Genomic DNA, 26523 nt, shown 5'->3' on the forward strand with positions numbered 1-26523 from the left:
ATGGGAGACAATATACCTGGAGGAATTGTAGCTGCTGCAAGTAAGTTCTCTTTCCCACACAAAGTGGTCAATTTCAGTGTAGTAGCAAATGAGCATTTGAGTCTCAAATGCTGCATGTTTGTGTGCCAGAGAACCGTCTGCAAGTGGTGAAGGGCTTGGAAGATGTGGAGGTGTCTGAGTGTGAGAGCTGCTCCTTTGAAGTGAAACTCAACCTGGCCTATATCGAGGGTGTGTGGACCAGAGATGGGATGCAGCTTAAGTCAAAGCCCAACTGGCGCATCAGCACACATGGGAAGAAACACTCCCTCGTACTGAACAGGGTGGCTTTGGGAGATGCAGGCCTGTTCTCTTTTCAGGCCAACGGCATTCAGACCTCATGCAGACTCAGTGTCACAGGTAAGGTGGCTAAATAGACTGCCCATGTAAAATTTAAGTCAAAGCCAAGACCTAACCAAGACCTAAATGTAATTGACCACACTCTTGTGTTACTACATCACATGATAGCCTAATGTGTACAATTACGAATAAGTAAATAAGTCATAATAAGATGTCATATGTAAGAAAAAAAGAGAGGACCATGTACATTGTGGAATCTTAGTTTATCCAATCGGAAAAAATAATGCCTAAATGTTTTAAGCCATGTTAGTTACAGGGCTCTAGGGATGGTTACGTTGGTCAGTCAGTCAGCCCTTGACCACTCAGGACTGAAATATCTCAACTAGTGTAGGATGGATTGCCATAAAATGTTTTACAGATGTTCATGGCACATCGAGGATGAAACCTTACTAGCAGGTTGCACCACTAGCAGGTTGACATTTATTGGGTTGTATTAACATATCTCAACAACTATTATATGAATTGGTTCGAAGTCTTATACAAACATTCATGGTCCCCAAAGAATGAACTGTAATAACTTTGATCCCCTAAACTTTTATTTAGCACCATCATCAGATCAAAATTTCAATTTGTCCAACACATTGCTTTATACACCTGCAAAACTAATGTAATTTCCTTCACCCTCAGCTGTACATTGTGTTTGATGTTAATTAATAAATGTGAGCATGCTACTACGCTGAACCAAGATGGTAAACATGGTAAACATTATGCCTGCTAAACATCAACATATTAGCATTATCGTTGTAATCATTGCTATAAGAGCGATCTGACAAGCAGATTCATAAAGTTCTGTTGGTTGCTTTAACAACATTTACAGTAATGGTTTGGTTATCTTCTGCCAGCTAGGGACATCCACATAGTGAAGGAGCTCGAAAATGTTGACACAATGGAGCGTCAACCTGTGAATTTCCTGTGTGAGGTCAATCAGGTGGATTTGGATGGTCGGTGGTACAGAGATGACTGCCGAATCCGACCTGGGGACAACATCAAGATCAGATACCAGGGTGAGAGACCAACCACATAGGTATCACAGGCTTTATAGAACACTCAACTTTCCAAGCTAAGAAACTGTGTTTGAGTTGTCATAGTGGTTGCACCGGGCAGTTCTTAGGTGTAAAGAAAATATAAAACCTGGTTAAATACAATACATTAAAAATGATAAAACATTTTCCTTTGATCTGATTGCAGGTAAAATTCACACCCTGTTCTTCAAGTCAGTCAGGCCAGAGCATGCTGGAGAGATCAGATTCACTGCAGAGCGTGTCTCATCCTATGCAACTCTCACAGTGAAAGGTGGGCCACCAGATTGTTTATGTCACAATTTAACATGGATTTATGGAGGGGATGATTTGTTCGCTTGTTACAGCCTGTTCCTCCCTTCTTCAGAGCTCCCAGTCCAAATAGTGCGTCATCTGAGGGTCAAGATAGCCATGTATCGCCACCGGGGTCTGCTGGAGTGCCAAGTGTCACGGCCTAATGCTCAGGTCCGGTGGTACAAGAACAGGAAGGAGCTCCTGCCCAGTAAAAAATACCAACTGATCAGCCAAGATGTCTACAGGCAGCTGACCATCGACAACGTCTGCTCTTCAGATGAGGACACTTACACCTGTGATGCAGGAGATGACAACACCTCTTGTCAGCTTCTTGTAGAGGGTAAGCTGCCTGCTGTCACAGCAATCAAATCAAATAAGGTTTATGGCCTACTAATAGTACATGTATAAAAATAACAATAAAAAATACTTACTGTATCATGTGTAATGCCCATGTGCACATGTGTTTCTAATGTGTAAATTATACAATCAAGAGTGTTTTTTGTAATGTTATAAGTCAGGAGTTGTATTAGTAGTGGTAATGTGTATTATGGCTGTACATGCAGAGCAGGCTATCAGAATAGTGAGGGGGATGAGCTCAGTGGAGGTGATGGAGCCAGAGCCAGCGCTGTTCCAAGTGGAGACCAGCCTGAAATCAGGGAGGCCTCCCCGGTGGACCCTGAACGGTGAGGTGCTGGAGCCTAGCGCAGCAGTGAACATCGACAGGAAAGGCACCCTCCACAGCCTCTGTCTCACCTCCACAGAAAGCTCCATGTCGGGCCCCGTGCTCTTTGTAGCTGGCAAGAGTCGTTCCACTGCTCAGCTCACTGTCAAAGGTGAGTTGGCTGAACCTGGTCTGAGTATGGAAGAGAGACCGTGAATAAAGCACTTTGAATTTGTCATTCCTTTTGGATGAAATGATTACAGGAAAAATAAATTATAGAGCAAGCTAGCTAGGCCAGCCAGGTAACGTTAGCTTAATAACGTTACCTAGTGAGGCTAATTTACGATTGATAATTACTGAAATAAGTCGATGACGTTCCACTTCCGGGATTGTTCAAGTGCCGCCGGATATTCCGCCGGATGTCCCTCTTTTTAGGCCGGATGTCCCACACCTTCCGCTTTCTTTGTGTTGGCATTCTAAACTCCTGTTGATTTATGAGGACTAATCGCTTCTCAGATCTCTGCAGGGTGAATCCAGACAGCTAGCTAGACTATCTACTATATGTTTTGCAGGAGTGTCTCATTAAGCAGCTTTACATCTCTCCCTTCTAGAGCGACCTCTCCAGGTTGCCCACCACTTGGACAATGCAGAGGCGAAGGAGAACAGCTCTGTGACTCTGAGCTGTGCGTTTTCCCCGTCTCCCAGGGTGGTGCGGTGGTTTAAAGGTCGTACGGCTCTGAAGACCTCGAACAAGTACAGCATGAAAAGGGAAGGGAAGCGAGCACAGCTGACCATTCATGGCTTGACAGGGATGGATGCAGGACAGTACCGCTGCATGGCTGGGGGCTCCCAGAGCACAGCTAATGTTAAGGTTGAGGGTAGGTTAAACATGGTTTTGGGAAGAAATTGAGGTGTGAGATAAAGTAATAACACTTCCTGTATTGGAGAATTTTTTTAGTTTTGTATTACTTTACCTCTGTATGTTAGTTCAGTTGATGATTTAGCGTCATTTATTTCCCCCTTTTATTGAAGTGCGAACACTGAAGTTGGTCAAACACTTGGAGCCAGTGGAAATGGAGGAGGATGGCATGGCAACATTCTCCTGTGAGCTCAACTATGTGGTCGCCAACGTGGAGTGGCTCCTTAACAATGTTCGCCTCTATTGCAACGCCATCAACAGGATCCAGCACATGGGCACTATGCACAGCCTCACAATAAAGACACTGCGACCACAGGAGAGCATGGTCACATTCAAAGCCGGCCTTCTCTCTGAGACAACCACCTTAAAGGTCAAAGGTAGAGATGGCCCGATACCATTTTTTGCTTCCCGATACCGATTTTGATACCTGAACTTGCGTATTGGCCGATACCGAGTACCGATCCAATACCAGTGTGTCATATATTTTATTATGTTTTAACATAATAATATGTAGAGTATACTACTATCCCTGTATGGATGTGATATGATTTCTATCTTTGTTGTCGGTCTGGCTCAGCTTAAACTCTTTGTGAAACATGAACAAACACAAACAATGAATGCCACAGAACTTTCTTTTATTATCCAGTTTGACAGTCAGTTATAACGGGAAAAGAACATAAATAAACTACTTTAACGTAGATTTTCTTTAGGGCTTTATTACGTGGTATCGGATCAGTGCATAAACTCCAGCACTTACCGATACCGATACCAGCGTTTTAGGCAGTATCGGAGCCGATACCGATACTGGTATCGGTATCGGAACATCTCTAGTCAAAGGTCAGCTTGGGGAATAACTGAAGTGTATGATTAGTTTTTCCTGATACTTGCATTTCTATTTGTTCATTTCTGAGAAACATGCACACTTTATGTATGCTGATCTTGGCTCCAGAGCGCCCAGCAGTGTTCCTGAGGTCTCTGGAGGATGCAGTAGGAGAAGAGCAAGGGGAAGTCTGCCTGCAGTGTGACATTTCCAAAGAGACAGTGACCCCTGTTTGGAGGAAGGATGGTATGGTCCTTACCGCTGATGATAAACATGAGTTACTCCAGTTTGGGAAGTCCATGGCATTGATCATCCATTCCCTGAGCAAGGATGACGCTGGACTGTACACCTGTGACCTGGGCACCAGCCAGACCAAGGCCAAAGTTACTGTACATGGTGAGTAGTAGGAAAAATGTTGGTTATTTGGAAAGTCTTGAAAATCAAGTGTTCACATTAAGCTGTCTGCCTTTTCACAACAGCGCCACCAAATTATTGATAGAATGATGAAAGGAACTTTCAAAGGGGTCAGTTTTGAATTGTGAACCTCAAGTAACATTTGTTTTTAAACTGACAAGAAGGTACTCAGTTATTTTGTCATAAAAGTTGTTAAATGACTTTCTGTGGTGTTACAGTAAATGTCTCTCTCACTGTAATGGTACTCTTTAAATATATATATGACACTGTTTTGTTACTATATTTGTCTTCAGACTTGCATATCACTATTGTTCAACGTATGAAGACAACAACTGTCCTGGAAGGCGAAAGCTGCACTTTTGATTGTCACCTCTCTCATGATCTCAATGATGAGCCTTTCTGGACCATCAATGGCCAGGTGTTGGTCCCCAATAGCCGTATCCAGGTTATCAACAATGGCCGCAACTATAGGATGACCATTAAAGATGCTACACTGACTGACGCTGGAGACGTGGTCTTCACAATTAAAGACTTGAGCTGTAGGACCATGCTCTTTGTTAAAGGTGAATACCTGGCTTTCTCAGAAAACAAGATAAGCACCGTTTTATCCGTGTTTGTGGGAATACCTGTCTCTGTGTTTAATTTCGAAATATGCCATTTGGTAGATGCATTTAAGCAACCAAGCTCTCCCCTCTCCACTCCTTTAGAGAAGCCAGTGCACATATTCAGGGAGCTGTTGAATATCAAGGCGGTACCTGGCGAGGACGCAGAGCTGAGCTGTGAGATCACCAAACCAGAAGTCACTATCCGTTGGCTGAAAAATGGCCATTTGATCAGGCAGAGCCCAAAGTATGAAATGAGTGAGGAGAAGAACTTGGCGCGATTGGTGATCAAGAATACCACCATCAGAGACTCTGGAGAGTATTGCTGTGAGGCCGAAGGCATTGCCTCACGTGCCAAGCTGGAGATCAGAGGTAGGTGAGGGCTTTCGAAATAATGTTTTCGAATATGTTAGAGGATGACTAATACAATGTAGTGTTCGTGCTGTAGTGTTGTGCAAATCAATGCTGCTGTCCAGTGTTTTGTCCTATTTTGCAATGCGGGTCGGCGACTGGCGTATAAAGTGTATAGCTTGACTCAATTTCCTAAACTTAATTTTTCCTTTCAGAACTTCAGCACACATTTGCGAGGGAGTTAAGGGACACACGAGCAGAGGAAAAGGGTAAAGTGACCCTGGAGTGTGAGACCAGGCGGCCAGCCAAGCAGATGACCTGGCTGAAGGGCATGGTGGAGCTGAGGTCTGGTAGGAAGTATGTCATCAGGCAGAAGGGCGTGGTGCTGTCCCTAACCATCACTTCACTGGAGAAATTGGACACGGATGTATACACGTGTGATGTCAGTACCATGCAAAGCCGGGCACAGCTGACTGTGCAGGGTGAGAAGAACATAGTGAAGGGAACACTGGGCATTGCATCACTGTGGGTCAGGTTCATGGTAGTTGGTCTAAAGGTATCTGTATGTGGGCCACATCAGGACGGATCTGTGTATTAATTGTACATTCAGTTGTAGGAGAATCTCTGGGATATTTTAGTCCCTTAAACTGAATGAGAAATTGATTTGCAAAGTAAATACTCAACAATAAAATGAAAGAATATACATGCAATAGCTGACATATGGAACCATACAGCCAGTGCAGGATATGATAGAAGGTACTGCAACTCTAATTTATCAAGCTGATACTAAACGTGTTCTTTTCTTATGTTCTTTATTGACTAGTAAATATCCAAATATACAAAAATAATAGGCTACTCACTGTCCATTAAAGTCTTGATTTCAAGGGCCTCAATTATTTCAATTGAGAGATGATATATGCTAACAGAATTAGATATTGCATGTCTGAGAAATAGTATATCCCCACTGTGGCTATAAATGCTAGGCTAAAATCCTTTGCCAAAGTGATGTTTTTTAAAGCTTCTAGTACCCACTGTATATGATGTTTATGGGATTTATGACTTTTCCATCTTTTCCATGATTCTCTCAGGTCAGAAGGTGTTGATCCTGGATGAATTAGAGGATGTTGAGTGTCTAGAGGGCGACACAGTCACATTCAGATGTCGAATTTGTCCCAGTGACTACATCGGGGTCAAGTGGTATCTGGACGAGACTCTGCTGTACACCAATGAGCTCAATGAAATCCAGATATTGCCTGGAGGCTTCCACACCCTCACATTTAGACAGCTAGCCCGCAAAGACACTGGCACTATCTCGTTTGCAGCAGGGGACAAAAGATCGTACGCCTCAATGTTGGTTAGAGGTGAGGCTTTATTCTGCCAGAGTTTTAATGTGTATTTTCATAATAATAATGATAATAATAACTCTTATTTATATAGCGCCTTTCATGAAACCCAAAGACACTTTACAGAATTCCAGTGGCTATGCTAAGGGAGGGTTGTAGACTGTGGTGAACAAGTGGTGTTTCAGGACTTTGTTTTTTAAATGTCCAGGGATATAGCATTTCAAATATCTGCAGGGTGTTCCATAGGGATGGGGCTGCAACACTAAAGGCTCTGTCTCCAAAGGTACAGAGTCTGGTGTGGGGAAAGGAGAGCAGGCCAGCATCTGAGGACCGCAGGTTTCGGGGTGGGGTGTATGGATGGAGGAGGTCAGAGAGGTACAGTGGGGCCAGGGCATGGAGGGATTTGTAGGTGAAAAGGAGGATTTTATATTTGATGCGGGACTTAATTGGGAGCCAGTGAAGGTGGATGAGGGTTGGGGTGATGTGCTGCCACGTCTTGGTGTGGGTGAGGACCCTGGCAACAGAGTTTTGGACATACTGGTCTAAGGTTTTGCTGGGGAACCCAGACAGGATTCCATTGCAGTAGTCCAAACAGGAGGTAATGAAAGCATGTATGAGGGTTTCTGCCACGGAGTCAGAGAGTGATGGCCGTAGTCAGACTCTGTTTTCATGTCACATTTTCTAATTTGGCTTTATTTCTTTATGTTACCAGAGAGACGTCCCACCATCATTAAATCGCTTGAAGACTGTGAGGCTATTGAAGGAGGTGGTTTGGTTTTGTCTTGTGTGGCCTCCAAGCCATGTCACATCCTGTGGTACAAAGATGGCTGCCTGATGTGGAACTCTTCAAGGTATTTTGCCAGTCGTTCGGGCTGTGAGGCCCGGCTGACGATTCGGGAGGTCTGCAACAACGATGCTGGAGTGTACGAGTGCAGTGCTGGATCTGTTACAACTAGGGCCGTCGTAACTGTCAAAGGTTATTACAGGACTGGTATTGCTTACTATTGGCCAACATTAAATGCCAGAGGGATGTGACTGATTATATAGGATTATACAGGTAACATTTGTTATAAGTATTTAAGTATTAGTATCCATCTGTTTTTCCTATTTATTTTCTTTTTTTAGCCATCCCAGCAGAGTTCACCCAGTCTCTAAAGACTGTGGAGGCCAAAGAGGGGGAGACCGTGACCCTGACCTGTGAATACTCTCTGCCTGGGGTCCAGTTCCACTGGAGGAGAGGTTTTCAGAGTATCAGGCCTGGAGATAAATACCTGATGAAACAGAGGAAGACCATTAATTCCCTGACCATCAAAGCCCTGAAGCCTGAGGACTCAGGAGAATATACCTGTCAGTGCAGAGATCACCACACTACAGCAAGCCTCAAAGTACATGGTGTGTTATCAACTTTTTCTTACCTCCTTGTGCATTTTACCATACCTAATTTTACCAAGAATATACAGTTTCATCAAAACACACTTTTACAGGTGTATATTTGAAAGTCAATTCAACATTTTCTCACAGATTTGCTGTTGTGCTCTGCGTAATATTTATGCTACTCAGTCTATGGTATGGCCTGAGGTAGTTGGCCACTTGTCATGAACAGCAGAAAATGGAGCCAGTTCACAAGACCATTTATACCTATCACTGCACATACATTTTTCAACTATTTTGATTGTTAAATAGCTCCATTACACAGAGAGATGTGGCATTCTGTTATGGTTGGTTAAGACGCTTTATTGAGTGTTGTGGTTTAACATGTCTTTGCTGACTGGCTGGCATACTTTGCACAGCTTCACCATTTTTGTCTTCCTTCTAACCGTATTTAAAAAAAAGTCACCTCTTGCTTTCCAGCTGTTCCCATTACATTTATACAACAGTTAAAGGACATGCAAGCAGAGGAGGGAAGCAATGTCCTATTGCGCTGTGAGCTGTCTAAACCTGGAATTCCAGTAGAATGGAGGAAGGGACATGATCTGTTGAAGAATGGAGTTAAATACCAGATAAGGAAAAGGGAGACCAGCCTGGAGCTTCTGATCTGGAAGCCTGTTCCTGAGGACAGTGGACTCTACAGCTGTGTGTGTGCTGATCAAATGACAGCTGCCACTGTCAAAATCACTGGTAGGACATCATTTACAAATAGGCTAATGGTTTTTAGTAATTTCGTGGGTTTAGCTGAAAATCATTTCTACAAATAATGTTGATAATTATCAATATTTCATCATCAATGAATTTGTATCTTAATCTATGGTCATCCATGACTCCACAGCTCTCCCGGTCACCTTCAAGCAGAAGCTGAGGAATGTGCTGGTTGAGGAGGGCAACACTGCGGCTTTACGCTGTGAGCTGTCAAAGTCTGGTCACACTGTGGAGTGGAGGAAGAGGGGGGATGAACTCATCCGGAGTGGAGAGAAATATCATATGCGGCAGAAAGACATGCTGATTGAACTGAGGATCTTTGATGTTACACCTGAGGACAGTGACATCTACACATGCATCTGTGGGAACATAGAGACCACTGCAACTCTGACTGTTAATGGTAGGTGTTTGTTATTGACAGTTTCATTGTGTTCTATTTTTTTCATATTGAAGCAGAAAGTGATATTAATATCAGATCTGTAATGTTCCCTGTACGGTAACAAGTAGGTTACTTTCAAAAAGTATGTGACATTAAATATAGCAAAACAGAATTAAAAGAGCAATACAAAACTGATTTGAACAAGGTTTCTATATAATATGCACATGAGCCTCGCCGACTGTGCATGGAAGCTTCTTTTGTCACAATAAACAAAATAAATATGTATGAATTAAAAATAAGGTTTTTGACAACTGAACTGTTGAAAGGCTGCAAATAGAAAAGAGAAGAGTTAAAGTAGGGCTGGGCAATATATCGATATTATATTGATATCGTGATATGAAACTAGAAATCGTCTTAGATTTTGTATACTGTAATAACGTAAATGGCTTAAGTGTTGTCTTTTCCTGGTTTAAAAGTACTTGCTGTTAATTAAATTCTTGTGATTATTCATTTCTTCCTCATGACCTAACTGTATCTTTGCCTGTAAGCTTTTCCCATCAACTTTAAGCAAAAACTGAAGAACCTCCAAGTAGAGGAAGGACACAACATCACACTATATTGTGAGATCTCTAAAGCGGGTGTCCCAGTGGAGTGGAGGCTTGGAGGAGATCTGCTGGAGAACGGAGAGAAGTACCAGATTAAGCAGAGGGACTCGGCCCTGGAGTTGATCATCAGAGATGCTGAACCAGAGGACAGTGGGATCTACACCTGTGTTTGTAGAGAGCAGAGAACAAAGGCCACTGTTAAAGTTATCGGTATGTTCAATGTGTGAGATGAGTGTAGTGAAGCACACTCTGTAGTTTCTTTGTTTATTGTCCATTGACCATTTTTTTTTAAGTCTATTGAGCTACCTGTTAAGTGCTTCTTTAATGATCTTACCTGTTTTTTGCTTCATGTGTATAAACAGTATCTGTGTTTGGTTCAACAGCTGTTCCTGCCAAATTTAAAGTAAGTCTGAAGAGCCAGGAGGCCGAAGAATGTAGCAGTGTGACATTACGCTGTGAGCTTTCAAAGAAGGGAGTCGCTGTGCAGTGGCAGAGAGAGACTCAGGTTCTGTCCGAGGAGATATATCGAGAAAAGTATCAGATGAAGCTGGAAGGAAAGATAGCTCAGATGACTATTCTCAACGTCCAACCAGAAGATGCAGGGAAGTACAGCTGCATCACAGGAGATGTGAAAACCACAGCTGAAGTCAAAGTGAAACGTAAGTTTAAAGCATGCAAAGAACAATGAGAATATATTTCATTTCTCTTGCCTATATATTAGCTTATATCTAAACAGCTGTTGTTATGGGTGCCTCCTTGGATAGTCCATGTCTCAGTATATCTCTTACTTACTGAAGTCGTGCACCTGTGACTTAGTGATACATAACTACAGATCCATTAGATTTCAAATGTCTACGTACATTTCATGTGGTGCAACATCCCAAATCCCATACCTGTGATACCAGTCTCTTTAATGAGAGGAACAGGAAAATGGCAGTGCCTGCCTCCTTGTATTGCAACAAAATAAAAATCAAGGAGCCCATTTGATTAAGACGAAACGGCATGTTGCGAATGAATGCCATCAATGAATACAGGGTTTTCTAATATACCCACAACAGCACTTCCTGTGACATTTAAACGAGAGATCCAGCGCCTGGTGGTGAAGGAAGGGGACAGTGGAGTGTTCTGCTGTGAGCTCTCCAAACCTGGAGCTCCAGTGGAGTGGAGGAAAGGCAGGGCGATTCTGAAGCCTGGAGAAAAATACAAGATGAAGCAGGAGGGGCCTTTCACTAAACTGGTTGTCAACAACGTAGAGGAGAACGATGCTGGCAAATATATCTGCAAGACTAAAGACAGCCAATCGACTGCTGAGCTCACTGTCCAAGGTAATAGAAATTCAAGTCTCCCCCACGTGTTGGATTCATTATTTTGTGAAGCACATTTCTTCCTTTTAATTGTCCCCAATATATTCAACAGAATCACCTGAGCGCAGACGCCAAAGAGGTCAGCTTTAATGTAGTACAATAAAAAACAAAATAGACCTAGTGGGTATGAGCACTGTGTGAGCTCCACTATGTAGCTTCACTTAACTCAATGGAGAGATTATTGTTTTATATCTTGTCCTGCTTATGGCTTAATGTCACAGTACTCTGTGTGTACTGTACATTACTTCTCATAAGCTGGGTGAAAATATACAGTAGATATATGGGATGTAGATTCATATGGGATGCAATAGTTTACAATTAGATACATCCCACACAGTTCTGTAACTTAACTAGTATTAGTATTAACGTAATACTAGTTAGGACGTTTTTCATGTAAGTGATATTACATCTATGTTTAATATGTAATATCAATCATATAATCCATTCCACTGTTCAGTTTTAACTGAATACTTAGTTTAGTAGAAAAAAATTATTTTGAGCATGACAGATTGTTTTGTGAGTATGCCGTGTTGCTTACATCACTGCTGCAATGTAACTTCCATGTAATATTTATTATTTTGTCAAACCAAAGACAAGTAAATGTGTTACTGAATCCAGTGAATTCAGTAAAATGTGCATGATCAGATAATTGTTACCATGTTTCCACTTTAGCTGTTTTGGTCTGGAAGAGATACGCTCTCCATCGATCCTTATTTGGTCCTTTATTCTCTCTAAAGCTTTAAGCTGCTCAGGCTGCAAAAACAGTTCTCATTTTGAGAATTCATTTTAGTGGGATTATTCATTTTATGAAAGTGTAGGGTAGACTTTTTTGTCTTTTATTCCTTTTAGTTGAGTTTCAATTTCATATAGGATCTTTTGTAAGATTTGACTCTGATTGACAGGTTTACCACCAAGTTTTAAGATGCCCCTAGTTAACCAGGAAGTGACGGAGGGCAACAGTGTAGCACTGTGCTGTGAGCTCAACAAACCTGCCCCTTCAGTGGAGTGGAGGAAAGGAGGAGAGCTGCTGAAAAACGGAGACAAGTACCAGATGAGGAAAAAGGACCTGCAGGTGGAGATGAAGATTGCTGACCTCAGTCTGGACGACACTGGAGATTATACCTGTATATGTGGAGAACAGAGTACCAAAGCTAGGATCATTGTGAATGGTGAGTACTGCATACACCACAATAAGTTGCCTTGTTCTGCTTGAGTGCTTTTGAGTGCACTCAAAGAGCTCATGAATACACCGTATATCAAAAGGTAAAATATAAACATGCTAAATACAACTGAATCTATCAGTAAAGAGTAAAACAACACAGAACTAAATGCAAAGCAGACAAAGTTGACATATTAAATGTGGAGTTATTGTTTAAGTGGATTTCACCAATTGTAGGAGAAATACATTGTGTAACATTTGGTTGGTTGATAGTTGGAATATACTGTATCAGTACAGTAGGGTGACATAATAAGGGATTAACATGTTAACAATTATAGAACAGCTTCCAAAAATCGTGGAAACTAATATAAAACACCAAGTTTTCTGAAAGTAGTGATCCAGACAATCCACTGGTATTGTTTTTACTTTGGTGACATCCTTGCCATTGTACTTGGCAGAACTTTGAAACAGCGTGGCTTGTATTGTCCCCTTTCTTTCTGTAGAGGAGGATGTTTCTGATGTTACCTGAACGCTTGTATGGTCTATACTGTATATGGTTGCGTTAACATGACTTTATCAGTGTCGGGATTAGAGAGCAGCAAAACAGACATGAACATCTTTTAAATCATTTTGATATTTCTCCTGTGGTCTGCTGCAGAGCGGCCCATCAAATTCCTTCAAGAACTGAAGAATATTCAGGTGCAGGAGGGCAATGGAGTGACGCTCTGCTGCGAGCTCTCCAAACCAGGCATTCCAGTGCAGTGGAAGAAGGGAGACAAGGTGTTGACCAACGGAGAGAAATACCAGATAAAGCAGAGCGGCTCCACCCTGGAGCTCCTCATCAGGAAAAGCCAGCCTGAGGACAGTGGCACATATAGATGTGTTTGTGAGGACCTAAAAACGACTTCCACTGTCATCATTACTGGTGAGAACCATTACACAATATGTAATACAATTGTGCTTTGGCAATTTGCACATCTTATACAGTATTTTGCGTTCACTTTTCAGCGATCCCGGTGACTTTCAAGCAAAAGTTGAAGAACCAGGAAGCTGTGGAGGAGGGCAGTGTGACACTGCGCTGTGAGCTTTCTAAAGCAGGAGTTCCAGTGGAGTGGAGGAAAGATGCTCAACTTCTGAAGGAGGGAGAAAAATATCAGATGAAGCAAGAAGGCAGGACGGCTGAGATGCTGATCAGAAATTTAACTCTCAGAGATTTGGGGGAGTACAGCTGTTTTGTTGGCACTGTTGTGACTTCAGCTGACATCAAAGTAAGAGGTATGTTTCACTACAGCCATTCCATGGATAGACACTGTTCAGCTGGGAGTTTTGTTTCTCAACCACAGTGAGACAGACCTGGTATTTCCTACAAAGTAAATAATAATAATAATAATAATAACAATATTATTATTATTATTATTATTATTATTATTTAAAATTGTGTGGAAAATTGAGAGGTGTCCCAAGTGTCATATAGCCACCCATCAAGAGTCAGGTTCTGTCAGAAGTTTCCTTGCCACTGTTGCAATTAATGCTTGCTCTTGCGGGGAATTGTTGGGTCTCTGTAAATTATAGAGTGTGGTGTAGACATAGACTGTATATAAAAGGTTAAGACCTACTCTACCTGTAAAGTGTCCTGAGATAACTTCTGTTATGATTTGACACTATAAATAAAATTGAATTGAACTGAGAGTGAGCTGTTTTTAATTTCAGATTTGTTGTGTTTTCCCCTCAGCGATTCCTGTAACATTTAAACAAGCGCTGGAGAATTTGGAGGTGAAGGAAGGGGACAGTGGAGCTTTCTGCTGTGAGCTCTCCAAACCTGGAGCTCCAGTGGAGTGGAGGAAAGGCAGAGTCATCCTCAAACCTGGATACAAATATGAGATGAAACAGGAGGGACGTCTCACTAAACTGATCATCAACAACATGGAGGAAAGTGATGCCGGGAAATACACCTGCAAGACTAAAGACAGCCAATTAACTGCTGAGCTCACCGTCAAAGGTAAAGTAGAAACCCTACGCTGAAAAAACTGATCTAAGCCTTTCTTAGCTATCCTTTCTCATTTGAGTTAATTGAAATTGAAAGAACTTACAAGATAGGATAAAGTAAAACGATATAAACCAATACAAGATGTAAAACAATTAGGAGTAAGAATTTCAATCAAATAACTGCAACTAATTATTTGAAATTTTTTAAAGAAAATAACCAGTCCGTGGTTCTTCTCCTTGCAGCTCCTCCCATCACATTCAAGACAAAGTTAAGGAACCAGCAGGTGGAGGAGGAGAACAGCGTGATGTTGAACTGCGAGCTGTCCAAGCCTGGCCTTGCTGTTGAGTGGAGGAAAGGACAGGAGCTGCTGAAGAATGATTTCAAGTACCAGATTAAAAATCGAAACAGCAGCATGGAGCTGACCATCAAAAACGCACAGCTAGAGGACAGCGGACTTTACAGCTGTATCTACGGCGACATCAAGACCACAGCCAACATCACCATTACACGTAAGGGAAGAAATTCAGGCATTTTGTGTTTTTATCTTATTAAGCTCTTTAGAATCTAAGAAAAACTAAGATAAAAAAAATCCTTGTAGAGAAATGTCCTGTTTTATTTGCTTTCATAAGCACAGTGGTTTGACCTTATGCCAGTTATAGGCAGGTTAACATATAAACAAACAAAAAAAAACAATACAACATGAACTTTTTCCACAGCTATCCCCCTCTCCTTTAAAATGGGTCTGAAGAACCAGGAGGCCCCTGAAGGAGGCAACGTGACCCTTCGCTGTGAGCTGTCCAGGGCTGGGGTGCCTGTGCAGTGGTGGAAGGCGGAGGACCAGCTCTATCACGGGGGAAGATATCAGATGACATTGAAGGGGAGGATAGCCGAAATGCACATCAAAAACATCCAGCCCGAGGATGTTGGGGAGTACAGCTGCGTCTTGGGGGAGCAGAAGACAACGGCTGAAGTCAACGTGAGAGGTATTTGACATGCTACCATTTATTTTACATCTTACACTTAAAACTTACATTGTGATAAGTTGCATCGATGTTGCCGATGGTGTTATTTTTTAAATATCCATCTATTGCCAGTGCAGATCTGTGTTCTCTGGTAACATTACTATTTCACTGTATTTCTGTTGCTTTGGCAAGCCATTAACAGTAAGAGAACTTAGGTGTACATTTTTCCAGCATAACGTCTCCTTTCCTTCTGTTACCAGCGGCAGCATCAGTGTTCTTTGAGAAGGAACTGCAGAACCAAGCAGTGATGGAGGGGAAATCTGTGTTGATGTCTTGTGAAGTTTCCAGTGCTAATGTCCCTGTCACTTGGAAGAAGGACAACAATGTGATAGAAGGAGGGCAATACATTTTAAAGAAGAAAGGCCCCACACACACCCTGGAGATCAAGAAACTGCATATGGAGGATGCTGGAGAGTACTGCTGCATCTCCAGAGGCAAGAAGACCACTGCCAAGCTGATTGTGAGGGGTAGGTGGTTACCAATAGAAGTTTATTCCTTATTTACTGGTATATTTGACTACCTCATTTACAGTACAAGAAATGCGGCATGAACAAAACCAACAGGCTATTCTCATCTAAGTTGTAAATATTTCCCATTCCATCTCTAAAAAGCCAGCTGTATATAGCTTCCTCTACCTCCACAGAGCGCGTGCGGATCGTTACAGAGCTGCAAGGTATAACGGTGACAGCGGGTGAGGACGCAGTGTTTGTGTGTGAGCTGAGCCATGCAGACGTGAGTGAAGGTGTCTGGTGGCTTGGCTCCAGCCCTCTGCAGAAGAACGAGATGAACCAGATGACGTGCCAGGGTCGCCAGCACCGACTGGTCCTCACTATGACAACACCTGAGGAGACGGGCATTGTGACATTTGTGGTTGGGGAGGAGAGGACCTCTGCACGTCTGCAAGTTGTTCCTAAGGCCCAAGGTAAGCAGAAACACACGGAATAGAGGGTGTAATTTGAAAAAATATTAATACTTCAGAATTCAGTACTGTGTAAGTTCAGCTAAAATTATTTCCTCGGAACCAGACGTTCTAAAGTGGCATTTGATTTCACATTCTAGTTTTATTTGAGGAAAAGCCTAAAGACGTCGTGATCATGGAAGGAGAGACAGCTACTTTGTCCTGCACAACCTCGGATTTCACCTCCCCTGTTACCTGGAGGCGCAACCACATCCCTCTCCGAAATGGTGATAAATATGAGCTACTTAAGGAGGGAAAAGTCAACCTATTGCTTATCCGTGATGTGGATCCCCTGGATACTGGCACATACTGCTGTGATACAGGAGATGTGCAGACCAGTGCTATACTTACTGTAACAGGTAAAAATGGAAGTAATATTGCTTTTAGATAGTGGATTAATGTTTCACGTTCTGATGAAAAAAAGGTAGATACTGTAAAATGTACCTTCCTCACTTGGAATGCTAACAGCCTAAATACTACATTATTACACCAAATGTCTCTTTTTGTCCTATTTTTCCAGAGCTCCCTCCATTCTTCCAAGAAGAATTGCAGAGTGTGGAAGTTGAGGAGGGAGGTACAGCCTCTCTGTACTGTGAGCTTTCTAAACTAGGAGTGCCGATTCAATGGAAGAAGAACAGGATGCCACTAAGAGCCAGCAGAAACTACGAGATCAGGCAGGATGGCTGCCTTCTCCAGCTCCACATCAAGGATCTCAAATTTGAGGACAGCGGCAGCTACTCATGTCAAGCAGGAAGTGCAGAGACCACTGCAACTGTGACAGTGAAAGGTGTGTGTGCATGTCACAGTGAACAATTGCTCAATAGACAAAATTGAATGTACTGCAAATTTTAGTACATCAGAATACTCTCAGTCACAAAAAAGTAATGTATTTTGTGAGTTAAGGTACTTTCCTGTGATTGTGTGAACTTCCTGGAAGTCATTGCATTTTTTTAACATAGGAATTGCCCCATGAATGTTCCTAAATGTAATAAGATTCAGTACATCTTGTCAACAGTGAATGTCGTCTAGCCCAAGTACAATCAACCTCTTGCTTTGAAATGTTGCATGTACTATTATTAACTAACATGCTGAACTGGATTTACAATTTTGTCCTTCCCAACCTTTCTTCTTAGAGCTCCCTCCGTTTTTCAAGAGAGAATTAAGAAGTGTGGAGGCTGAGGAGGGAGGTGCAGCCTCTCTGTGCTGTGAGCTGTCTAAACCTGGAGTGTCAGTACAGTGGAAGAAGAACAGGCTGCCACTGAGAGCCAGCATGAAGTATGAGATGAAACAAGATGGCTGCCTCCTCCAGCTGCACATCAAGGATATCAAACCTGAGGACAGCGGCAGCTACACATGTCAAGCAGGAAGTGCAGAGACCACTGCAACTGTATCAGTGAAAGGTGTGTGTGTATTTGGAGAATTCTGACTTTATTAGAACATTTTAGTATTATAACTGCATGCATTTTATTATGCAGTGCTTTCCTGTGCTTATCTGGTAGCCATTATATTTTCCTACCCACTCACTTAGAAAATAGGTTTTCCAAAACAACAGTTCAAATTCTGTCCTGGTGAGGTTTCGAGCACTGTTCCCATCACATGTACAATTGTGTTTTTATCTTGTCTATTTTCCCAGAGCTCCCTCCATTCTTTAAGAAAGACTTAGATAGTGTGGAGACTGAGGAGGGAGGTGCAGCCTCTCTGTACTGTGAGCTGTCTAAACCTGGAGTGTCAGTACAATGGAAGAAGAACAGGCTGCCACTGAGAGCCAGCAGGAAGTACAAGATGAAACAAGATGGCTGCCTTCTCCAGCTGCACATCAAGGATCTCAAACCTGAGGACAGCGGCAGCTACACATGTCAAGCAGGAAGTGCAGAGACCACTGCTACTGTATCAGTGAAAGGTGTGTATGTTTGGCAATGAGAAATCCAGTGTTAGTAATGCATGCATTCAACCACACAGACCACCAAACATCTGAAGTACTAATGATCTACTGAGCTGCTATTATTGCAGTCCCACCCATCTCCACTGTCAAATTTGCGGACAAATCGTGACACTGTATTTATAATCAAAGACAATTTGGTCCCCTTCCATTAAGGTTTCAAGTATTTTCCCATTATACTAATGTTTTTTTCATTCCTTACCTATTTCCCCAGAGCTCCCTCCATTCTTTAAGGAAGATTTACTAAGCATGGAGGCTGAGGAGGGAGGTGCAGCCTCTCTGTGCTGTGAGCTGTCTAAAGCTGGAGTGTCAGTACAATGGAAGAAGAACAGGCTGCCACTGAGAGCCAGCAGGAAGTATGAGATGAAACAAGATGGCTGCCTTCTCCAGCTGCACATCAAGGATCTCAAACCTGAGGACAGCGGCAGCTACACATGTCAAGCAGGAAGTGCAGAGACCACTGCAACTGTATCAGTGAAAGGTGTGTGTGTATTTGGAGAATTCTGACTTTATTAGAACATTTTAGTATTATAACTGCATGCATTTTATTATGCAGTGCTTTCCTGTGCTTATCTGGTAGCCATTATGTTTTCCTACCCACTCACTTAGAAAATAGGTTTTCCAAAACAACAGTTCAAATTCTGTCCTGGTGAGGTTTCGAGCACTGTTCCCATCACATGTACAATTGTGTTTTTATCTTGTCTATTTTCCCAGAGCTCCCTCCATTCTTTAAGAAAGACTTAGATAGTGTGGAGACTGAGGAGGGAGATACAGCCTCTCTGTGCTGTGAGCTGTTCAAAGCTGGAGTGTCAGTTCAGTGGAAGAAGAACAGGCTGCCACTGAGAGCAAACAGGAAGTATGAGATGAAACAAGATGGCTGCCTTCTCCAGCTGCACATCAAGGATCTCAAACCCGAGGACAGTGGCAGCTACTCATGTCAAGCAGGAAGTGCAGAGACCACTGCTACTGTATCAGTGAAAGGTGTGTGTGCATCGATTTGCATGGCAATGAAAATTCAGTGTTAGCAGGATCTAAATCATAGAACCCTAAACCTAGTCATTTTTCAATGATTTTTATGATAGTCAAAAACTTCTTGAAAGTCAATATGATATGGAGCAAAGTCCACTGATCTATCATATAGGCAACAAAAACATTAACATAATTTATACTACTTACTTGCTAAAGTTTGAAATGTTTCTTACAATAAAAACATTTTACTTCATTATGCTCTGGCCCTCCTATCTTTCCCAGAGCTCCCACCATTTTTCAAAGAAGAATTGCAGAACGTGGAGGCTGAGGAGGGAGGTGCAGCCTCTCTGTGCTGTGAGCTGTCCAAAGCTGGAGTGTCAGTACAGTGGAAGAAGAACAGGCTGCCACTGAGAGCCAGCAGGAAGTATGAGATGAAACAAGATGGCTGCCTTCTCCAGCTGCACATCAAGGATCTCAAACCTGAGGACAGCGGCAGCTACACATGTCAAGCAGGAAGTGCAGAGACCACTGCTACTGTATCAGTGAAAGGTGTGTGTGCATTTGGCAGTGAACAATTTAGTGTTTGCTCTGCATGCAATTAAGCACACAACAAAATTCAATGTACATTGTTGAGATTGTCTGAAGTTTCTGCAATGTCTTAAGTTGCTATCATTGCAATTCGGCCATCTGCATTGCAAGTTGGTGGAAAAGCTTTGATGATGTCTGTATGACCAAATGCATTTTCTTCCATTTGTTAGGTCTTAAGCATTCTCCGGCTCCACTTAAGATGTATAATTATGTTCTTTTTTTTCAATCCATACCCAATTTTGCAGAGCTCGAACCATTCTTCAGAAAAGAATTACTAAGTGTGGAGGTTGAGGAGGGAGGTGTAGCCTCTCTGTGCTGTGAGCTGTCCAAAGCTGGAGTGTCAGTACAGTGGAAGAAGAACAGGCTGCCACTGAGAGCCAGCAGGAAGTACGAGATGAAACAAGATGGCTGCCTTCTCCAGCTGCACATCAAGGATCTCAAACCTGAGGACAGCGGCAGCTACACATGTCAAGCAGGAAGTGCAGAGACCACTGCAACTGTATCAGTGAAAGGTGTGTGTGCATTTGGAGAATTCTGACTTAAATATTAGAACTGCATACATTTAATGTGTAGTGCTTTCCTGTACTTATCTGGTCTATCTGGTAGCCATTATGTTATCCTACCCACCAACTTAGAAAATAGGTTTTCCAAAACAACAGTTCAAATTCTGTCCTGGCGAGGTTTCGAGCACTGTTCCCATCACATGTACAATTCTATTTTTTCTTTTCCATTTCCCCAGAGATCCCTCCATTCTTTAAGGAAGACTTAAAAAGCATGGAGAATGAGGAGGGAGGTGCAGCCTCTCTGTGCTGTGAGCTGTCTAAACCTGGAGTGTCAGCACAGTGGAAGAAGAACAGGCTGCCGCTGACAGCGAACAGGAAGTATGAGATGAAACAAGATGGCTGCCTTCTCCAGCTCCATATCAAAGATCTCAAACCTGAGGACAGCGGCAGCTACTCATGTCAAGCAGGAAGTGCAGAGACCACTGCAACTGTAACAGTGAAAGGTGTGTATGTTTGGCAATCTGCATAGCAGTGAAATAATCTGTTAGCAATGTAACACCTACACAATCAAATCTAAAGTACTTTCGATTGTCTAAACCCTCTTGTACACATTCTGTTGCTCATAACCCACCTACATTATAAGTTGGCTAAAAAAGTCTTGATACTGTATGTATTCTGGTCTTAAACATTTCCCCATTACACTGAAGATGTATGATTTTTTTCCAATTTGCACCCATTTCCCAGAGCTCCCACCATTCTTCAAGGAAGACTTAGATAGTGTGGAGACTGAGGAGGGAGGTACAGCCTCTCTGTGCTGTGAGCTGTCTAAACCTGGAGTGTCAGTACAATGGAAGAAGAACAGGCTGCCACTGAGAGCGAACAGGAAGTATGAGATGAAACAAGATGGCTGCCTTCTCCAGCTGCACATCAAAGATCTCAAACCTGAGGACAGAGGCAGCTACTCATGTCAAGCAGGAAGTGCAGAGACCACTGCAACTGTATCAGTGAAAGGTGTGTGCATTTTACAGTCCCTCCAGGATTTCGCGGCCTTTTTTTGAGATTGTTGCGGCCCAAAATGCCTGATTTCGTGGGAGCTTTTGTAAAAAATTGCGATAAAAATTGCGATGTCTTTTGTATGTTTGTTGCAATGAAGTTGCGGGAGACCGTGAAAGTTGCAAAAAAGTTGTGATTTCTTTTTTTGTATAGTTCTTTTAAAATAAAAAGGAAACTTGTTTTGGGGAGAATAAAATTACTCTGGGCTGAGTTTTCCTAATAACCTTACCAAAAAGGCTCAGGATGCTGTAAATAATATATTACAATAATTATATATATAATAATAATAATAATATATAATATGAAAATGGCTGGTGGATTTAAGACTAAAAAAATAATAATTCATTGAATGAATCAAATTTGAACATATCTGTCAGTGGCTTGTTAGTTATTTTCCTATCCTGGCCTGGGACACACATTTATACGGTTTGATAAAGTACTGACTTTAACTTATCATTGCACTTACAATAACGAGCGTAGCTGTCCTCAATTTAGGTCATCGTGTTGTCTTATCTCCTTTTTCTCCTGCATCCACCGTGTGTGTGTTGTTTGTGTGTGTGTCTGTGTGTGTTTGTGTGTGTGCAAGCGTCAGTCGCGGGGGGTACGGAGCAGTCGCCCCACCTGCTGCAGAGAGCCGACAGCCAGGATGGAAACGATAGCAACTTCAGCGACTTTTAAATCGTTAAAGTCTACATTGATGTTAAAATGTATACAGGTTGGCATGACGGTCTGAAATGTTTTGCACGATCTTTCGCTGTACGTTTTGTTGGTAAATGAGTCACATACATGTCTCGTCTTCATATCAAAAACAAGGAAATTATCAACCCGTTCTCACTCCCGATTGGTCATTGGCTCTCAGAGTGCACGTGGTACTGCTGTGATTGGTTGAAGTTGTGGGAAACTTCAGGTTATTGGTCAAATGTGCGGAAAAGTTGCGGTGATTGGTCAAAATTGCGAGTCGCACCAAATTCGCGGTGATTGGTTGAATTTGCGTGAATTGGCGAGATTGCGACATCGCGAAATCCTGGAGGGACTGATTTTAATAATAAATTGGAAAAGTGACAGAAACAAGGTAAGTTTAGACACTTTTTCCATCCAACCTCCACCACACATAAATCAGTTGTCAAAAAAATGTGAATTTAATTCTCTTATCTAGCACTAGAGCTGACTCCACCAAAGGCAGAGCCTCCCACGACACTGCCCCGGGAAAAGGACACTGTTTCCAAACCAACTCCTACTCCAGAGAACCAGAAGCCTGGACTCCAAGAGGCCAAGCCTGTTCCTCCAGAGCCAAAAAAGAGAGCCAATAGGAAAGCATCTATTACAAGTTTAGAAAAACATGTAGAGCCAATGTTTGACCTAAAACAAGGCATCCAACCTGCAAGATCTATGGAGAAAGACTTTGATGTTACACAGAACGTAACACAACTGGAGAAGCATGGGGAGAAAGACAGTGAAGTGTACAAGGAAATTGACAAGACAATGAGACTACTGGAGAAGGATGATGGGGTTGACAAGGAGGCAGAAGAGCCAGCAAGGCCTTTGGAAAGGGAGAAAGACGTTTTCATGGAGAAGCGACAACCAGGAACGAATTCAGAGAAATTACTCAAAGTTGACCGTAACGCAAGTCAGTTAGACAGGGTTCAGGGAGACACTTTGTTTGAACAAAAGAAAAGGGGAAATGAAGTTGAACAGAGCTCAAAACAAGCAGGAAAGCCTTCAGAGAAAACAAGTGAAGTTGAGAGGAAGGAAAGCCATCCAGGAAAAGTCCTGTGGCAGAACAGTCAAGATGAAAAACAGCCTGTGAAACTATTAGATACGTTTATTGGTAATAAAACAATAAAGGAACAAGAAGAGAAGTCCACAGTAAAGGAGGGCAAAGTAGAGGAAGAGGAACCTTTTAAACCACCAGTAAGATCTGAAGGAAAGGTAACAGGTGTGAAGGAGCCGCTTAAATATGTTCTAAAAGAAACTGAGGAAATCATTGTCCAATCAGTAAAGACTACTGTAAATGATTCTGAAGAAGACCATAAACATAGAGACCATGTGAAACAACAAGTGGCCACAGAGGCAGAGAGAGAGGAAAAGCCACTAAAACTAGTGCCGTTTGTAAATCAGATGGACAAACAGTCAGTCGAACAACCAGTAAAGACTTTAGAAAAAGAGGCTGCATTTGCCCCTCCAAAACCACCTGTGAGGATAAAAAGCAAAGCAAAGGGGGGGATGAAAAAAGAATTATCAAGGGACACAGAGACAGATCAAGATGATGGGCAGATGACAAGAGTTGTAGTGAAAAAGACAGATGATCAACCAATTAAAATGTCTTTGAAAAAAGAGGTTGAAGAGAAACCAATATTCGAGAGGAAACAATCAGTAACAACAGATGCTGAGATAGTTGAGAAAATTAAGCAACCTGTGAAAGCTGCGGAGAAAGATGCAAACACTAAACAGCCGATCAAACAACCAGTAAAACCCATGAGAAAAGAACCTGAACTAGTGCAGGAAATGAAACTTGTAGTCGAGCCAATGAGAAGGGAGGAAGAACAACAAAGAACAAAGACGACAGAAGACATTCCTCTCCTCTACATTTCTGAAGATGAAACTTTCTTAGAGGCTTTGACTCCAGTCCAGCCCCCTGGCGCTTTTGTTGAGGGGTCCACCCAACCTGCTACTCTTCCTCCAATTAATGCACCGCAGAAGGCACAACCACCAAATGGTGGTACACCGGAGATTGACATCAGCGTTGAGGACGAACCACAAATGAGAGAGGCTGCAGTCAAGATCCAGGCTGCCTTCAAAGGCTACAAAACCCGCAAAGACATGCGACCTGTCTTTAAAGAGGTGTTTAAGAACCAGAGTGCAGATCTTCATGGTACAGTCACTCTAGTGTGTATTGTAGAAGGAAAAGTCAACACAGCGCGCTGGCTAAAACACGGCCAACAAATCCTTAATGACCAGCGACGCTGTGTTGAGACTACAGAGAACGGTGTATGCACACTGGTTATCAAAAACCTGACTACCCTTGACAGTGGAATCTATACATGTGAGGTGGTGAATACGTTTGGTGTGACCTCCTACAATGGAAACTTAACGGTAGTACAGCCTCAGAAGCCTGTTCCGGCAGTCCAGAAGCCTGTACACCCTCCACTTGCAGCCATAACTCCTCTGCAACTCACCCCGCCAAAGCTTGAGGCCCAGGCCGAAACACAGACTCAGGATCTGCCTGAGACTCAAACCGAGATACCCACTTCAGCTACAGATGCTGCAAACTACGTAGAAAATGTGAGTGTCTCTCTGTGGGAGGCCTACAACCTGACTGAGGACACTCAGATGAGCCTACAAGAGAGGAGAGGATCCTCACTCATTGCTGCCAGCTCCAGTAAGTAACACGTTTATTTTTCAACTGTAATAACAACAAATATGGATTTACTTGGCCATATATTTAAAGTATAATGCTTCCAACAGTGTCTAGTCCCTCGGATTATGACACAGCTCCAGATATGATGGAACCTGGTGAGACTGGCCCAGCTGTACCAAGGTCAGCGGGCAGAGAGAAGATTAATTTGTTACCTGACTTTGATTGCTAATCTTTAATATTGTGCTCATAAAGACACAACTTATGTAAAACTGTTACAGGGAAGATGATAAAGAACAGATGGCTCCTCCACAATCTCCGAAGAAACTACTGAAGGTCAAAGGTCAGCAATGTTGATTTCTTTCATTGCTGTTTTTAATTGTTTGTCACTTCTCCACTAAGTTTCTTATCAGGTTTATTATAGCTATGTTACTCTTTAATGTATAGGGGCTCACGAAAGTAGAATGAGGACACCCTCTCCTAAGCACCACCGCGCTCACACACCCTTAACTAGTGCCGTCTCTGGATCAGAGTCAGAAGGGGAAGAGGATAGACGAGAGGTACTTGTCATATGACACGTGTGCTATATTACTCAAAGTAGTAGTAACATTGCCCATTTCACTTTATAAGCCTTTAAATAAGTTACATATTTGCTTTTTTCACCTTAGACATTTGAGATGTATGTGGCTCGAGCTGATTGCAGTCCAAACAGCGGAAAAAAGGACAGTTTTGTTCTGAAGGAGGGCCAGTTTGTAGAGGTCCTGGACTCTGTTTATCCGGACAGGTGGCTGGTGAGGACCAAACCCACCAAAACCAACCCTGCTCGACAGGGATGGGTGTGTCCAGCCTACCTGGAGAAGAAGAGGAAGGTAGGGTGTATAAATCCAGACATCAACTCCAATACTGCATAAACATGTTTCATCAAGTAATGAGAAATTAAAAAGGCTTTTTAATAATAACTAACTATAAGTCTTTTGAACAGGAGACCTTCCCGCAACTGAGAGCACCTCAAGAGGATCTTAATGGAATTGGGTCTACAGGAGAAGAGTACAGGAGGGCTCTGAGGTCCGTCATTCTGCAATTATATACTGACAGGTTAAATAAACTTTGAGGAACATCACAAGGCACATTGCTGTTGGATATACATGTATTTGTAATTATATTTATTTTTTAATTATATGTATGTTTACTATTTCTACTATTTGGTTATTCTTGCACGTATTCCATGCAACACCTTGATAACTTGGCTTTTGTGATGATGGAGAACTTATTTGTTTAAATAACAAATCTTAGATGTGAACAGTAAAAACAAACACTGCTGCATCACATCTAATCTGCATTAACTTCCCTTTATCTTTAGCCAGCTGATCCAAGGCCTGATTGCTGGAGAAGAGGAGTTTGTAAAGGAGATAAAGATGTTTACCTCTCACCAGCTGAATTATTTGGATTCTAGCCGCCACGTCCCCATTAACATCCTTAACCAGAAGGAGATAATTTTCAGGAATATCAAGGACATCATGTTTCTGCATGAGAGGTAATGCAAGCACAAGACATGCATTATACTTGGACTGTGCATAACAAATATGCTAATTTGAATTTTCAATTAAATAATACATAATTATCAAATCATGCCACCTGTATGCATCAATACTCAATCCATAGAGTTGTGTACTGTACGTTTTCTCCT

At 42.3% G+C, this 26523-nt stretch overlaps 1 protein-coding gene across 1 annotated transcript in view; it reads left to right on the forward strand.

Moving 5' to 3' along the window:
* Positions 1-26523, forward strand: part of obscna (obscurin, cytoskeletal calmodulin and titin-interacting RhoGEF a) — a 50041-nt gene continuing 23518 nt past the window's right edge. The window contains exons 1-45 of the mRNA XM_078259923.1: positions 1-40; positions 130-396; positions 1239-1400; positions 1585-1689; positions 1783-2049; positions 2273-2542; positions 2982-3248; positions 3403-3666; positions 4239-4505; positions 4817-5086; positions 5231-5497; positions 5692-5958; positions 6565-6837; positions 7532-7795; positions 7945-8211; positions 8671-8937; positions 9086-9355; positions 9883-10149; positions 10323-10598; positions 10998-11264; positions 12206-12472; positions 13121-13387; positions 13471-13737; positions 14195-14461; positions 14692-14958; positions 15166-15432; positions 15672-15938; positions 16115-16393; positions 16531-16788; positions 16950-17216; positions 17563-17829; positions 18063-18329; positions 18583-18849; positions 19083-19349; positions 19620-19886; positions 20171-20437; positions 20665-20931; positions 21173-21439; positions 22638-24860; positions 24947-25019; positions 25118-25179; positions 25284-25396; positions 25505-25705; positions 25819-25901; positions 26197-26370. Of these exons, the coding sequence (XP_078116049.1) occupies positions 1-40; positions 130-396; positions 1239-1400; positions 1585-1689; positions 1783-2049; positions 2273-2542; positions 2982-3248; positions 3403-3666; positions 4239-4505; positions 4817-5086; positions 5231-5497; positions 5692-5958; positions 6565-6837; positions 7532-7795; positions 7945-8211; positions 8671-8937; positions 9086-9355; positions 9883-10149; positions 10323-10598; positions 10998-11264; positions 12206-12472; positions 13121-13387; positions 13471-13737; positions 14195-14461; positions 14692-14958; positions 15166-15432; positions 15672-15938; positions 16115-16393; positions 16531-16788; positions 16950-17216; positions 17563-17829; positions 18063-18329; positions 18583-18849; positions 19083-19349; positions 19620-19886; positions 20171-20437; positions 20665-20931; positions 21173-21439; positions 22638-24860; positions 24947-25019; positions 25118-25179; positions 25284-25396; positions 25505-25705; positions 25819-25901; positions 26197-26370 (12602 nt within the window). The remainder of the gene's footprint in view (positions 41-129; positions 397-1238; positions 1401-1584; positions 1690-1782; positions 2050-2272; positions 2543-2981; positions 3249-3402; positions 3667-4238; positions 4506-4816; positions 5087-5230; positions 5498-5691; positions 5959-6564; positions 6838-7531; positions 7796-7944; positions 8212-8670; positions 8938-9085; positions 9356-9882; positions 10150-10322; positions 10599-10997; positions 11265-12205; positions 12473-13120; positions 13388-13470; positions 13738-14194; positions 14462-14691; positions 14959-15165; positions 15433-15671; positions 15939-16114; positions 16394-16530; positions 16789-16949; positions 17217-17562; positions 17830-18062; positions 18330-18582; positions 18850-19082; positions 19350-19619; positions 19887-20170; positions 20438-20664; positions 20932-21172; positions 21440-22637; positions 24861-24946; positions 25020-25117; positions 25180-25283; positions 25397-25504; positions 25706-25818; positions 25902-26196; positions 26371-26523) is intronic.

The sequence above is a fragment of the Sander vitreus genome, chromosome 9 (assembly GCF_031162955.1).
Source record: "Sander vitreus isolate 19-12246 chromosome 9, sanVit1, whole genome shotgun sequence".
In the NCBI taxonomy this organism is placed as follows: Eukaryota; Metazoa; Chordata; class Actinopteri; order Perciformes; family Percidae; genus Sander; species Sander vitreus.